Below are 16,815 nucleotides of genomic sequence, written 5' to 3' on the forward strand. Positions count from 1 at the left end.
AATAAAATGTCACTTTTTATCATTTATCATGACCCTAAGTGATCTAAGACGTCGATGCTAAAATCCAGAACCGTGACTCGCCCTTGGCTGGTTACCACTTGATGCCTGACCACACCCTCACTCACCCCATAACCCCTTTTACAACGCCCACTGTTCTGTTTACACGCCCTATGTGAAAACAAGTTCATTCTAAATCTTCATAATGAGACTTGTTTATATAGCACTTTAATACAATACAGACAGATTCAAAGCAGCTTTACAGTAAAATTCATTCATTATTGAAAGTGCTTTTAAGGGAATCACATCACATTATAGCTTTGGCTTTAAGTGTGTTTTGTAGTATATAATCAACAGTGAATTGTAGTATAACTCGTAGACACTTAGGCAATGGTCACAGCTTTTCAAAATGCAATATTCAGTTTGAGCCTTGCACTGCATGTTTTGCATGTCTGTCTTATCTGGCATGTCCAGGACAGTTCGTGTTGCTTTTCGGCAAGATTTCATTTGTGTTAAATACAGAAGACATCTATAATGCTCAGTGCTGGGCCGCAGAACTGACACTGTGAACCACCACGCTAGAAAACAACGTTGGTGGCGTAGTAATTTACACAGAAGCTGGTGATCCTTGGTGTTTCGAGTCAGATCCGTGGGCGTGGCTTGTTGGTTTTGACTAAATCCTTGGTGTTTCAAGTCGTACGAAACCTTTACCCTAACCCTAACCTTACTCTAACCATCTAAACTACCTATGATTGTTAAAATCGCCAAAAAAAACAGTGTTGCGTGATGACGACTCGAAACACCAAGGATTTAGTGAGAGTCGATCGGGGGCGGGGGGGGGCAACAGGTGTTTACGTCATGGCTGTGAATGACCAATCAGCACCCATGACCCAAACTATTTATTTAATAATTCAACATATCGTATCATAAGTGTTTGAAAAGAATTATAAAACAATATTTTATTCATCACAAACCTTTGAAAAATCTGCCAGAGCGCATATTTTTACGCGTTTTGCGCTCGTCTGTGGAGGTAACCGTAGCAACAGTGGACCCCACGAGCTCTGCCGTTCGGATCAAGACGACGGTAGTCAGAAAAAAAACACTTTATCACTTTATTACAAAGGGTTTTTTTTACAAATAAAGTGCACGTACATTTTCTAATAGGCCTACTAAAGCTAACCCAATCTAGCTGACATTTGTGCATAAATGTTCAATCTTATCCTATTTGTGAGAGGGGCGCCAAAAGAGTGCCTGAGTTCTAAAATCTCAATCAAGTATTAACAAGAAATTCATTTAAAGTTAAGGGAAAACAGACATTTGGTAATAATATAGTAATTTTGTTATACTGCGGAGAAGATCGTTTGCAAAACGCCTGAATTTAGAAACGTCTTTGTGTACAAACGTCAGATACACGTCAGCAAAAAAAGCTCTTAAACGACGTTGACATGTTCCAACACGTTGAGACATGAAATGTTGGAATAAATAAATACAGCTTTTGTGATAAACAAGATGCCATCCAACATTAACTTTTTACATACTTTATAATAGATTATAATTCAGGATTTTAGATGTGTTATGTCTATGAAATACATTTACAATCAGTGCTCGAATTGAAGGGGGGCTGAGGGGATCCGGGACCCCCCATAAGGCACACACAGACTGACAGCCGGTCTTGTCACAATTTATATTTTGAATATCTAATAAACTAGTTTCTTGCATTTAAACAAGTCTTTTGGAACAAACATTATTATCACAAAGTGTCAATCATCCAGTTATTTTTAGAGAAAATAGTAAATACTACATTGGTGAATAATGCTAGAATTATTCTGTTGGACGTACACTACTGTTCAAAAGTCATTTCTGTTCACCAAGCCTGCATTGATTTGATCCAAAATACAGTAAAAGAAGCCTGTTCTTTTATGTAAACCTGTTTTTAATAAATAGTATATAGTTATGCATATTATAATCAAATATATTGTGTATTTTGTATAAATTGTATATTGCGAGACTAACCCCCACCCCCACCAAAAGACTTGATTCAATTCGAGCACGGTTTACAATTGTATCACAAGTTTTTACCATAGTATGAGTAATTTCAATCAGGGCTTCAAACAAACTTTGCACTGATACTGAGTGAGTACAGTTTTATCGTCTTCGATACATGAGGAGCGTGTTTGATCTAGCAAATGAAACATATGCGATGCTTCCTCAAGAGAAAACAAATGCATGTCTTTGCTTGACAGTTGAAGTTCTGTTGTGTCAGGTGAGATTTGCTTCATTCTGAGTTTCCAGTGATGGTGCTGGGCTGAATTTGCAGCTCGGTTCAGCTGCAGTAGTTTGTATGTGTTGTGGCAGACATCCAGGACATCGTGCCAGATGCACTCGTTCACCTCCTTAGTGATTATGGGACACAGAAACAAAGCCAATATACAAGCCGTGGTTTGTGTTTGGTTCTGTTGTAGATTTTCTTTTCACATAAATTATTTTCTTTTTTTCTAGTTTAGAGAAAGTCTAGTTTCTCATACATTGGGTCCAAAAATTGTCAACAAACTGTCCCATGGTTCTGTGAAATAAGGACATTCGGGAATGGTTTTACCCAACAATGTTTATTTAGGGTGCACCCAAACATGCACAACGCACTCTAAAAAAACAGTGCTCACTTAAAGTGGTTCTTGTCTTGTAATCATACGGGGAACCACTTTTAGTGCTATATAATACCATATTTTGGTGCTTCAGTTGCTCTTTGGGATGACTGATGTGCTATATAGAACCACTGAAGAACCATACATGGGCTTAACAGGTTCTTTATATTGAAATGGTGCTATATTGCACCTCGGTCATCCCAAAGAACCATTGAAGCACCAAGATACGGTGCTATATAGCACTAAAAGTGGTTCCCCTATATGATTATGAACAAAAAAACACTTTTAGTGCTATATAGCACCTTTTTTTAAGCATGTAAACCATGTGGCATTAAATGTCTCTCCACAATTATTACAGTTTTTCTCGATTGCTTAAACACATTTCTTTAAATTATGCCTCTCAATTTATCAAAACAGTAAACACAAATCCATAACATCTCACCTATTTCCCCAAACATCCTATTTTCAGGTCAAAATTAAGCTCTCTACTCAAAAGCATTCAAACTTGCTGAGAAACCAAACTTTTCCCCCCACATATGACACACAAGCCCTCAAAAACACCCACACTGCAACATAGTCTTAGACACTGGTGAGATCAATTCAACTAAACCCTCTTATTTTAACAGCTTAGTGTTTATTAGAATATACAACATAAAAGAGTGCAGACAGAGCAAAATGCAAGAATGAGCTTTAGGAAAAAATAAAAATAATACATTACACTACTGTAAAGTAGATGAAGATGATCTTACAAGACAAGAACAGCTCCAAAACCAAAGAACAATATGAACTGGTCATGCAACACAATATAACTGCACAAATAACGTTTACATTCAGGCATTTAGCAGATGTTTTTATCCAAAGCGACTTACAGAGAAGATAAAGGAAACAATACAGTGAAGCGATTTGTCAATAGGAGGCAATGTAAAAAAAATATGGCATTCTCTGCACATTTGGCACAATTTCGTAAAAGTATACTATTTTCTGCAAAAATACGGAACAGGTAAAAAAAAGCTACAAATACAAATTTGTAAACTTGACAATCACAAATTTGAGGGTGTACACGTGCTACAGTTTATAGTTTTACAGAATAGTGAAATTTCTCTCATATAAAGTGTGTACTGTGATTATACTCTATGTTTAAGTCAGTAGTTCTCAAACTGGGGGCCATGGCCCCTGGGGGGGCCCCGAGATGGATCCAGGGGCGCCACAGATTTTGTGGCATTTTATGAAAAATAGAAATTGATCATAGATTTTATGCAATCAAACATCAGAAAAATAAGACCACCAGACAAAAGAATTGATGTCTCAGCATTGTATAACCGAATATGTTTTTGTTTAAATAAAAATGTTAAATTTAAGATTATAAGTCTTTATTTGGGTGGCGCAAAGCGATGCGCTCTACACAAAGGGGGCCTTACAACGAAAAAGTTTGAGAACCACTGGTTTAAGTAGTATAAAGCCCAGTAGATGATTCTAGGATGCTCAATTACCTGTGCACCTATTGATATGATCCTGAGATTCTGATTGGTGTGTCATCAGTTTTGCCACTGAATGTTTACTGATGGATAAATGTGTGCTATTTAAGTTTACATCTTGACGCTTCAGTTCATTGTATTGTGTGTTTGTGTTTTCTGAATGAGAACATGGTTAAACCTTTGCAAAATGAGGCTGTTTTTGTGTGGGGTTTGTACAAGTTGGTGTATTGTTCTGAGAATGTGTTTATAGTTGTCAGAAAATGGTGAATTGTTTCATGAATTGTGTGTTAGCAATCGAGAAAAACTGTAACTAAGACATATAAGTGAGGCACAAGTGAGTTTTCACAATTCCTATTGACACTGTCTAATGTCTATCTATCGAGATTCTAAGTAAATGGAGACGAAACATTTTTGTCCTTCACTTGGATTATAAACCATTGAAATCATTTGAGAAATGTACATTTTATTTGATGATTAATTCATTATTGTCTTTGTAAGACAGTCTTGCCCTCCCCAGTATGGCGGCGCAGTTGGCACATCACAGCAACAGGCCAATGGATGTCTTTGGTTAGTGATACAATGAAAACAGGTCTGTACTAATATTTTACTCAATGAATTTTTTTAGGAATGCAAACAAGATTATCTGAGACTAGTGTCCTAAATATGTCCTGTTTTCTGAGCCCCGGAAGACAACAGCGACGCGAAGCGTGCTTCGTGTAAACAGGATACCTTCTCTTCCTGCAAACAGAGCACGGCCCTCTTATCCAATTATTACAGATAATCGACATCGCTCTTATGGACAGTTGCATGTCTGGTTTTGGTGTATCTCAAATGATGAACAACATGCAGGAATGTATTTGTTCATAATGTCAGAATGTCATGTGATTAGATCACATAATTCCAAGTGTCTTTTGCAAATTCGTGTTACCGGAGCTTTGCGCATTTAATATAAATAAAGGGTATCAAGTTGTAAACAAAAATGTGGTGGTATCCTTTCAGTCAGAAAGAGATTTAAGCAGATCTCATTTAATCCTGCATCTCAGTTCCGGAGAACCGGACACCTCCTAATTCTGCCGAAATGTGGTTAAAAGGACTAGGGCTATGTGATCATACCGTGCGCATGACCAGCGATGCTCTGTAATTCAAAAGGCTTTTGTGCGAAGAGATCATTAGAATGAAAAATGGAGAAGCAAATGTCTTTCAAGCCAGAATAAACTGTCCAGCTCTACAAATACTTTTAAAATGCTCATTGACAAGCAGTCTCCTTCAAATGTTGCAGAGCTGTTGTCAATTACATAGACTTTTCAATACCATCTGTGACTCACGGACATCCAAGAGATCTGCTAATAGAAGGTTCTGTGTTTTAGAATTACAAATGCCAACAAGCGTTGTTGCCAAGGACAGAATTCTGCTTGGAGGCACTTTCCATGTGATTAGTAATGTGAAAATATTTTATGGCCTTTCAGAATATAACCACCAATGAGTCTGTCCCATAGACCTTTCTGTTAGAAGGCTAAAACTATTGCAAATGAAATTTTCTTATTCTGTAATCTTAGACCTTTTATGGCCTTTAGTAGAAAAAACATTTAAATTGGTAAATTAATTTTAAAAACCTCAGGGAATAGTTCACCCAAACGTGATCATTCTGTCATTTACTCGTGCACCCTCAGGTTGTTCCAAACCTGTATAAATGTCTTCGTTCTGCTAAACACAAAGCAAGATATTTGGAAGAATGTCAGATCTCATGCCCCATTGACTCCCATATTCCCTACTATGGCGGTAAATGGGGGGTGAGATCTGTTTGGTTACTGACATTCTTCCAAATATCTTCCTTTGTGTTGAGCAAAACAAAGAAATGTATACAGGTTTGGAACTACCTGAGGGTAAAGTAAACGAGAATAAAATAAGAATAAAAATACAAATAGGTTACAGAGTCAAACCAATTGTATTAAGGGGCCAATAAAGAACAAACAAACAACAGTAGTCAGAGCTTGCATATTTATTCAACTAAAGCTTAAGTTGCAAAATAACATGAAATACTAGGGCATCATTATAAAGATCACAAAGCTAGACTTCATGTTTTGTACACCAATCACACAGTTACACAGAATATTTCAACATACTACAAGCTATTCACCAGCTATTTACAACACAGTTGGCATTACCTACTCTATAAGAAGAAACTGCGCTTAGAATGATTTTCACGATATAAAAAAGGAAACTAAAAAGCAAAGATCATGCAGTGAGCACTAAGGAAAGACTAGAGTGAGTTGGGAAGGTCCCAGCTATAGTGGTACGAATGGAAGACTAAGAAAATAACGTGGGCTTTCCAGTTGGTTATTGTGTTAGGATTGTTACAAGTATGTTAACTAGAAGCAAAGACAAAACTGCAAATACAGAGTGACGATACCTTGCTACTTAAATTAATCACCCAAAAGAATAAATATAAAGCTTTTGGTTCCTAAAACCCATAAAACTCATTTACCCGATATCAATGAGACTATCGATGCTAGGTTTTTGCATTAGAAAATACACCAGAGGACCCCGTGCACTAAACAGACGAGTCATTTTTGTATTTATGAAACATTCCCAGTTGATGCAATAATTCAGTCTTTAGCTGCCCTGGTATATATACACTATATAACCCGTCACCCTGGGACTGTGCACAGCAAACTTCAACGGCAGCAACAATCCTCCATGTTCTTTACCACCGTGTCCTAACCAAGTTTTCATCAAAAGCAATCCGTCTGCCCAAACGGACAACGTGTGACACGATCTCAAACGTTTAATGCACGTGTTATGCGAAGCTTGATTTGGGCCAATGAGAATTCAGAAATAGTAGGGCTACCCTATGCCAAGTTGCATTTTTGGTTAGGACAGGGCGTTACGGTAATATTTTAACGTGTCCTTGATGTCGTTCAGAAACAATACATTGTAATTTGGGATGGACTATGCAAAGTTTACTATTGCCATAAGAGACTTGTGCCTACTTCTTGAATTAATCCTTTACATTAACGGGTGTTCATAATTGCAGTTTTGTGATTGCTCCAACTCCAAGTTTTAGAGTTTTGTAAATCTGCAAGTAAGATTCTGTTTTGATGTCCATTGAGAAAGCCACACAGAAACGACAGGGGGGAAATAAAGTCAATCCGATCCGAGTTACGACAACCAGACAACAAAGAACACCTCCTCCGAACATGAAAATAAAAACCCATCTGAGCTTCCTTACCAAGGAGCAGATTAAAGTCCAAAATAGCACCATTCATCAGTGTCTCAAATCCGTGGCAGCATCTCGATCACTTACCACAAGGAAACAATGCATCTTTACAGCTATTCTATATCACAACGTACATGATTACACTTTAATATACTGGCAAAGCAACTAAAAACTAACAAGCAAATTCTAAAAAATAAAAACAAAAAAGAACTTTTTTTAAGAAACTGCATGGACAGTGGGACTCTGAGCCTTAGTAAATACTGTAAGGTATGCAAGTATTGATTGAAATTACAGTTTAGTAATGGTGACAGATCCGGTGCTAATACAAAGTATTCACATAGGAACAGATCTGAGTGTGTTTTTTGGGGTGAAACACTGTGTTTGGGTGTGTGTGTGTGTGTGTTTGGTTGTGATAGACACCGATGGATACGTCGTGATCATTGCGCCAGTTGGCCAATTAACAGAAATGCTGTTCAATGCCAGCAACACTGGAAAAGGCACATTTATTCTTGTTTTACAAAAATGTTATATTGTGTAAAACTAAAGACCTTTTTGAGGTTATGAGGTTGCACTCACAAAAACCAAATTGTAGCCAATTGGGGAAAACTCCAACATAGTTTGTCATGTAGTATCGTTCCCAGTAAATGCATGTATAAAGATCACTGACATGTAGACTTAACACGTTTTGTTTGCTTACAGGAGCTACGCTATGAATAATGAGGTGGATGAACAATTCCAGCCGTGCAAAGTAGAAGTGGACAAGTGGAAGACACGCTGTTGCTGCCGCCTAGAGGTTCCCGGCCCCCGAGGGCCCACGTGGAGTTTGCAAACACAGACATGTGGGTCTTTAGAGAAGCTCCAGTCGCTCCAGTCCGTCTTGAGGTGCTGTGTGTCTCAACTGACGCCCTCTCCAAAGAGCATATCATCAAGGCTTAGAGTCCCAGGTTTGTCTAAAATATTATTATTCACATAGATGGGGAAAAGCCCCCAGCGTCATAATTCATCTGCGCCGCCCGCCATAACCGTAAAAAATAAGGATATACATGATTTAGAAAATAAAAAGAATATACATGAGGACATAATATCCCCAGATGGTGTAAATGGCACGGCCATTGTCTATCCTACATCAGACAGGAGGAATGTTGATTTTTCGTGGCAGTTCCTCTCCGTGCCACCAGGTTCAGGAACGCAGCTGTCAGCTCTGAGTAATATAACGCACAACAGATAAAGAGAAACCAACCTGATGAAAGTCAATGATGTGCTGTGCATGTTAAAAAAACACAGGAACTCACCTAATTGGATTCCCCATAGCTTCTCCTGCAGGGGAGCGAGAGAGACAGGAGAGAGAGACAGGAGAGAGAGAGACAGGAGAGAGAGAGAGAGAGAGAGAGACAGGAGAGAGAGACAGGAAAGAGAGACAGGAGAGAGAGAGAGAGAGAGACAGGAGAGAGAGAGAGGAGAGAGAGACAGGAAAGAGAGACAGGAGAGAGAGAGAGAGAGAGAGACAGGAGAGAGAGACAGAGAGAGAGACAGAGAGAGAGAGAGGGAGAGAGAGAGAGAGAGAGAGAGAGAGAGAGAGAGAGAGAGAGAGAGAGAGAGAGAGAGAGAGAGAGAGAGAGAGAGAGCAGAGAGAGAGAGAGAGAGAGAGAGAGAGAGAGAGAGAGAGAGAGAGAGAGAGAGAGAGAGAGAGAGAGAGAGAGAGAGAGAGAGAGAGAGAGAGAGAGAGAGAGAGAGAGAGAGAGAGAGAGAGAGAGAGAGAGAGAGAGAGAGAGAGAGAGAGGGAGAGAGAGAGAGAGAGAGAGAGAGAGAGAGAGAGAGAGAGAGAGAGAGAGAGAGAGAGAGAGAGAGAGAGAGAAGACAGAGAAGAGAGAGAGAGAGAGAGAGAGACACAACAAGTATAGAGGCGGAGCGAGCGCGTTCAGGTGTAGGGGTGCGATTGCCTGGCGCGTGCGCTGAGGGGGCGACGGGGTTGAGGGGCGTGAGCACGGTTGTTAGGGGTCAGAAGGTCGGAACCTGGTGGCGTCGCGGGATTGACAGAGGAACGGATTGGAATGTTCCGGGTATAAGATTGGAGAGAGCGAAAAAAGCAGAGGATTGCCGGAAGTGGTCGGGTTGTAAGAATCACGACCACTATAGAGTAAACTATATCTATCAAACGGTGACTCTATGTGACAATAGAAAACACATAATATTATGAAATTCAAAGAAGAGGAGCAAGTAGGCTGAGAATCAGGAAAGGCATTATTAGGGTGGGAAGTGCAATGCGAAGCGAGAGGAGACGGTAGAGCGATATTATGAGACGGTCATGGACGGATGAAAGGGTCAGGTAGCGGTCAAAATGAGGAAGAGAGAGAAGAGAGAGAAAGAGAGAGGGAAGAGAGGGAAGAGAGAGAAGAGAGAGAGAGAGAGAGAGAGAGAGAGAGAGAGAGAGAAGAGAGAGAGGGAAGAGAGAGAAGAGAGAGAAAGAGAGAGGGAAGAGAGGGAAGAGAGAGAAGAGAGAGAGAGAGAGAGAGAGAGAGAGAGAGAGAGAGAAGAGAGAGAGGGAAGAGAGAGAAGAGAGAGAAGAGAGAGAAGAGAGGGAAGAGAGAGAAGAGAGAGAAGAGAGGGAAGAGAGAGAGAGAGAGAAGAGAGGGAAGAGAGGGAAGAGAGAGAAGAGAGGGAAGAGAGAGAAGAGAGGGAAGAGAGAGAAGAGAGGGAAGAGAGGGAAGAGAGAGAAGAGAGGGAAGAGAGGGAAGAGAGAGAAGAGAGAGAAGAGAGAGAAGAGAGAGAAGAGAGGGAAGAGAGAGAAGAGAGGGAAGAGAGGGAAGAGAGAGAAGAGAGGGAAGAGAGAGAAGAGAGGGAAGAGAGGGAAGAGAGAGAAGAGAGGGAAGAGAGGGAAGAGAGAGAGAGAGAGAGAGACAGGAGAGCGAGAGAGAGAGAGAGAGAGAGAGACAGGAGAGAGCGAGAGAGAGCGAGAGAGAGAGAGAGAGACAGGAGAGAGAGAGAGAGACAGGAGAGCGAGAGAGAGAGACCATGAAATGTTGCATGAAGAATATTCATCAAAATTTTAAAAAATCACAGCATACATATCATAGATCTTGATAATCATAATTCACATTTAAAGCTACATTTATTTCTTATTCCTAATCAAATGTTTCATGAATCATATCTTACTGAAGTAGAGCTAAATCAGAAATGTCAAGTCATAAACTCTGCTCTGGTGAAACGGTTCCACTCCCACATTCCTGCTGAGTCGAGGCTTAAAACAAAGACAAGAATACATCTGATAAATATTTTGTGCAGGCTTACAACACGAAAACATTTATACTCCCATCAAATATAAATGAGGCAGAATATGTCTTTTCTTAAGCGAACCTGCCTCCCATTCCACTTCCCTGACTGCAGCTTGGAATATTTCCAAATCCAGTCAAACGAGGTCACATTTCCCCCCGCCATACTGAGCGCGCACGAACCCGATGAACCCAGCTGCCTGCTGCAGAACAGACTGACTGTTGAAACACGCCCCTGTTGACACAGATCCGGCCATATCAGAAGGGAGCACGTCTGCACCAACCATACCCTATTCTACCCCGTTTATTTTTATTAACTCTCTCGCTCCATCAAGCCTACAGTCTTTATAAGAGATCTTTTAAAGAACACACACTCCACTGTCACGAGGCATGAAAGGGTTGTGCAAAAATGATGGGGAGACATTTCAAGCTGGGTTTTGTGGTCATTTCAAATGCATTTTATGTGTGAAAAGAATCCCTTTAAAAGACATGACACTGTCATTCGGCTGTTGGGAATTCTGTTGGAATAACTAGAACAACAGAAGACCGCCAATGCCCGTATGCATGACTTCATCTGTGCGTCTAATTTTAGGACAGTGCCGTGCATGGAACTGCTTCGGAGCTCCAAACACAGTCTGGATCTCTCCGTGATATTTAGTGGTATTCCCGCACAGAGGACACGGCGTTCCAGCAGCTCTGAAAGAGGTGTCCTAACATGAACCAAGAAATCAGTCTGGCAGGGAGCTGCGAATGCTGTCTGGCTTTTCCAAAGCCTTCAGACGTGCTTACAATACTGAAATCAGACTGACATACATGTTTAACTGTAACATTTGAAGATTGTTACATTGCAACAATTTAACATTTGAAGTCTACTGTGCATTTTACACTTCCACACATTCATCTCAAATATGCAACACGTTTTAGAAAGAAAAAAACAGTTTGAAAGTCTTACGATGTACAATACAACACATTTTAACACAGATTATGCTCCAAAACTGTGAACGTGTGTGTAGGTGGCAGACTGGGGAATACAGTCGGTTTGTGTCTGGGTACAAAGAGTACATTCAGTCACGGCAGGGGGCTGCTCGTTTTTTACTATCTTTTAGAGCACATTTACGTTATTTCCAGTCATAATAAATCGTGTTTTTAAGTTTGAATGTCCTTATCGATTCAACAGCAGACAAAACAAAAGAGTGGCTCGGATATCAGCACTTTCGCTAGTCCTCTTTTCTACCCTGTTCTGTCTTTACTCGTTTTCCTTTGGTGTTTTTCTCGCACTGTGTGGATCACCCAACGCCAAAAGAACTTAAGACATTAAATAAGTCTCAAACGCCCGTTTCTGTTTCTTTATAAAAGCCCGTCGCACATTTGTCGAATGTGTTGCGGTTTACTCACAGATAAAGCCTTTGTTCTTGTCCTTTCGCTGTAAACTTGCGGCTTCGCTCCAGAAAGGCTGCTGTAAAGGCGCTCGTGCACAGGAAAAGACCCCAGTGGCTGAAGCAGCCTTGCGGGGACTCTTGCACCCCATACAAGGCTGCAAAAGACAGGATCCGACCACCCGCTCCCACTATTTGACTTCATAGAATTCAACAGACAGCTAATTTTGACCGTGCTGGCCCGGGGCCGAACCCCCCATTCCGGCTCTGCACTGCAGCGCGCTCTGACGGGCTGAGGATCGCCTGATGGTGGGCGGTCTCTCTGGGACCACGCCCTCTTCCGCAGAACATGCAGTCATTAGAGGACACAAAAGGTTTTGCAATGACGAGTTTTTCCTCCAGGAGGCGCTTGGTGGCCCGAAATGCCGATTCGTTCAGATATTAAGTGTTTTTTGTGTTACTTCAGGAAATTATACACGAGAATATGTTTTGTTTAAATATTATAAATACATGTGTTTGTAATGTAGTCGCCGATTGAAACAGCGACCATGCATTTGTTTTAACAAATCATATAGTTATGATAATCACGTGATTACTTCGTTTGTTTCAGCAGTGGTCTGCGCCACCTCGAGGACACGAACAGAAAATCGTTTCAGACAACTACTTTTTATTTTTATATATGGACCACGTCAATGTGGGCGAAAATTAATGCATTTGGGAACTGATAAAATAAGAAATAAATAATTAATGTCCATATAATTTGTTTCTTTCTGTTGCTTCGTGTCATTTTAAAGTATGTGGTGAGCTTTGAGCACATTCATATTTCTACAAATCTTGTTTTTTTTTGTTGTGTACAAAATATTTACTATATATATCTATATATTTTTTTTTGTGTTTGTTTGTTTGTTTTTTTTGCTTTAAAACACCATACAATATTTTCAGCTGGTATTAAAACAATGTGCCACAAAAATCAGACAACAATAAACCAAAAAGCCTTTCTCTTATTTTATATCTTTCTCTTTTATTTTTTCAATTAAAGTGTGCTGTATTTTGCATTACAAAAAAATTATACTGTCAAACGTGCAAATACATTTTCTCACCGAATGATCAAACCATGGAATGTTCCATCAGTTTATTATAGTGCAAAAACAAAAATAACGTTAGGTCAGCTGCTTTCTGAAATGAATGACCATAAATAAAAACAAACAATTAATATAACCTGTTTTGAAGCTTCCTTCCGATATGTAAAAACATGAACACTGAGCAGTAATCGCATGAAACATTACATTGTGCATGGACGCTGTAGTAAACAACAAGTTCACAACAACAATGTTTAAAAAATAACATTAGATACAATTAAGAATTCTGTTATTGGCTTCTCTGTAATTTTACAATAAAATATAACGTTATTAAGTATAATTCTAACAAATTATTTGTATTTATATACTAAATATTAACCAAAGACTAGCAAATTATTATTAAATATAAAATATTGTATTATATATTTTATTAATAAAAATAGCACAGAACTGAGCAATAAGCTTAACGACTCTCTATCATGATAACACATTGTCTTTGAACCAGCCCCATAATCTAGTGATCCACAAGTTGACTCCTAAATCTGTCAAATACTGAATCTCGGGGGTCAGCATCTTCCGGCAGAGCTCACTGAACTGTTGGGGTATATCCGCCCTCAGATTGTACCCTAGTATAGTAGCTTCTCCAATAGGCTGCCAGGGCTTCATATGTCCGTCTGTGATGTCCTCTGCCACTACCGCTCCCCGACCGTCAATGCATATGGCCTCCATTTCTGCGTTCCTCCTGTGTAACTCCCTCACATCCTCTTCCATCCGCCTCCGTCCGTAGGCCTCCACCCGGGCCCAGAAAGTGGCATTAAAATGTTGATAGAGCTTCCAGTCTGCGCCGTTCCACTCCCGAGCTTTGGCCTTGAGCTCGGGGCTCATAGAAGAAACAGCCACGGCTCTTCGAGCATTGAGTTTAAAGAACAGCATGTCATCCATCTGCCAGCACAGGGCATCTTTCAGTAGAATGAGGGACTCTTCATAGTGATCTGAAATCAAAACTAGCTGAAAGCGCTTTGCGACGTATTCTATGCTTTCATTCACCCGTGGATCGCCGACCTCCAAATGGTTCTCAAAGCCGAGGTCAAAAAACTGCAGGTTCCTCAGATAGAAGCTGTTCATTCCCTCTGGATTGAAGTAGCGGTTTGGGTATGTGAGAAACTCCGAAAGTTTGTTTTTTCCAGGTATCCTCCATGTTTGAGGCACGTACGCTTTGTAGTAGTGAAAGGAGGATTCGAATAGCTCCGCAGGGTCTCTTAGGATGGTGAAGAAGGCGGCGTCTCCCGGGAGCAGCTTCTCTACCTCCGGTGCATTGAAGCGCATGTGGTTGCACACGATGTTGTAGCACAGACCCGGACGGTAGTTCTTCACCTGACTGCGAAAGAAACTAGACGGGTAGAAAAAGTCGTTCCGACTGTGTGGGAGCGCAAACTTTAATTGATTCTTTTCTCCAAAACGAAGGAGAATGTTTAGCATAGTGCTGCTGCCGGTCTTGTGGGTTTTCATGAACATCAGGTTGACCTTTGGCTTACAGGTCACTTTTTCTGCGGAGGAATTATTCCAGACATGGACGTGCGGTGTGACTTGAGCACACGAGGCCATAGAAACACTAGGGTTGCGAAAAAGAAAAAAGAAAACTTTTAAAGAGAACAATGGTTATGATAATATAGACATTTGTTAAATTCCTCATGCTCCTTCACAGATGCTGAATTGATTTATAATTTGAAGAAATTCACACAAGAAATTCAGTCATGCAACAGAGACATTTAATTGAGGTTTGCAAAAAATGATAAATAAGTAAACTTGATCTTGATATACAGTATCAATTTGGATACTTATTTTGTTTTGATTATGTTTTTTGATATTCTTCTAAGCATAGAACTTAAGACCTCATGCTTTTATTCATTTGTATTATTTTATATTACACAATTTTATTCATTTAAATTAGATTGCGGATTCTATATCATTTGTCTAAATTTGTTGTGGTCTATAAAATGAACGTTAATTTACTAAAGTCAATGTCTATACATTTACAACAGTGATTATTCATTTAAACTTAAGTTTACGGAAATATTTCTATGATAAAATGTTAATGGTCAATTCATACTAAAAAAGAAATATATCATTTAAAAACTACTCACACAACAGTTGTATGAATTAAATCTATTTTTATTCAAATTAGAATCTCAATTATGCTTTTTGCTACCTCTGTTTTTATTCAGTTCAAATTACTTAGTTATTCTAAATTAATTTTTGAACAGCACATAATCCTAAGTATATGTCATATGTATATTTACTGTATAGGCTGTATGTTAAATGTAAACATAGATACCTGTTTGTGACATGATGTGTCTGAGCAGTAAAACAGTAAAAACCCATAATGCAAATCACAAGAGTTCCCAAAATCAACTTGTGTGTCAGTCGTGGGTTTGTTCTCTTCCTCATGATGTACTTTTCAAGTCTTGAATCCCTAAAATAAATCATCCAAATGCAGCAAGAGTCAAGACACGTGAGGCCACAATGATTGTTAAAATAATATGTACTGGTTTTACTGTTTAATTTCTTGAAACTTTCAAAACTGATAAATAGTAATTAGAAAATGATCTCAGCCAACGGAAAGTGAAATTGTGGTATGATATGCAGGCACATATGTGATATTTGTTCATTGGTAAATGAATCACCAGGTTTATGACTGTCTCTGTGAACACATTATTGGCAAATGAACTGAATGGATCCTAAAATGCAATTTATGTGAGGGTATACAAGATTATATTATGCATAAATAACATCAGCTAAACCACAACGTCAATATTAAAACTGTATTATGACAACAATTTTTATATCTAGCCTACGTGGTTTTGTAACCTTGTGCATAGAGTTTCTGTGTTTCTAGTTTTAGGCTTTGTAAGAATTGTTTATTTGTACTGAAACAGTTTTTACTCTGCGTTTACACACCAAACACACACAGACACACCAATGTTTATAAACACAACAATTTTGTCTTAGTCTCCAGTTAAACATTTTACAGAAGTACCATATAAACTCAACATTACACCAACTAAAACAAAGAAATCGGAATCAATTAATAAATAAAACAAAATAGTTTTCTTTTAAAAACAGAAGGCAGAAAGTTCTATCCAAAAAAACGGCACTTTCCAAAGTGCATGTCAGACATCCGGGTTATTACAAATAAATGAAGAATGCATCACAACACAACTAATAAGCTTTAACATTCCATTATGTATTATTATAAAATCTGTTCAAAACAGCCAGGGTTTAGCGTTTAGTTCATAAATACATGTCTTGCTCCCTACCTGATGAGACTGGTTAGTCCTTGTTAAACCAAGATTAAATTAACACATTTTAAATAATGTATTAAATATTATGCTCTCCTTTAAATCATCTACAGTTTAAGGAACCTGTTCAGGAGGAAGTGTCTCTTGTTTCTGTTTCTAAGTGGATGATTTTAATCAAACCAGGGTGGGGCCATCGTTCTGCTGTCCAATCAAAATGTTAAATGTTAATGTGCGCTGTGACGTTGGAATTTTAGGAAGATCTAAATAACCTAAATAAGCCATAACAGCCAACAATGTACATGTGTTTTATTAATACTGCTATACTGTATTTTTAATGTCCAAACTACTGTGTTTACTTAATTGAAATGATTTTTGTCTTTATGCTTAACTGTAATTCCATAAACTGTATCTTGTTCGATTTACTGTAAGTACAAAGTGAGTTTGTCGGTCACTGAGCGTCA

The 16,815-nt window shown here is 39.1% G+C and overlaps 1 protein-coding gene and 1 long non-coding RNA gene across 3 annotated transcripts; both read right to left on the bottom strand.

The window, feature by feature from the left end:
• Positions 1-6,098: 6,098 nt before the first annotated feature.
• On the bottom strand, positions 6,099-12,289 carry LOC130546306 (uncharacterized). 2 transcript variants are annotated; one of them, XR_008961764.1, is made up of 5 exons: positions 11,996-12,289; positions 10,686-10,835; positions 10,485-10,569; positions 8,624-8,648; positions 6,099-8,532 (listed from the first exon to the last, which is right to left on the bottom strand). It is a non-coding gene; the product is annotated as an uncharacterized LOC130546306 (long non-coding RNA). The 2 variants fall into 2 exon arrangements; XR_008961763.1 differs by lacking the exon at positions 10,686-10,835 and having other exon boundaries at positions 11,996-12,278.
• Positions 12,290-12,998: 709 nt separating this feature from the next.
• Positions 12,999-16,482, bottom strand: gal3st1b (galactose-3-O-sulfotransferase 1b). Its single transcript, XM_057321561.1, has 3 exons — positions 16,373-16,482; positions 15,391-15,528; positions 12,999-14,667 (listed from the first exon to the last, which is right to left on the bottom strand). Exons 2-3 carry the CDS (start codon positions 15,501-15,503, stop codon positions 13,533-13,535), a joined length of 1,248 nt encoding a protein of 415 aa, XP_057177544.1. The 5' UTR covers positions 15,504-15,528; positions 16,373-16,482; the 3' UTR covers positions 12,999-13,532.
• Between the last annotated feature and the right edge of the window lie 333 nt (positions 16,483-16,815).

The sequence above is a fragment of the Triplophysa rosa genome, linkage group LG22 (genome assembly GCF_024868665.1).
Source record: "Triplophysa rosa linkage group LG22, Trosa_1v2, whole genome shotgun sequence".
NCBI lineage: Eukaryota > Metazoa > Chordata > Actinopteri > Cypriniformes > Nemacheilidae > Triplophysa > Triplophysa rosa.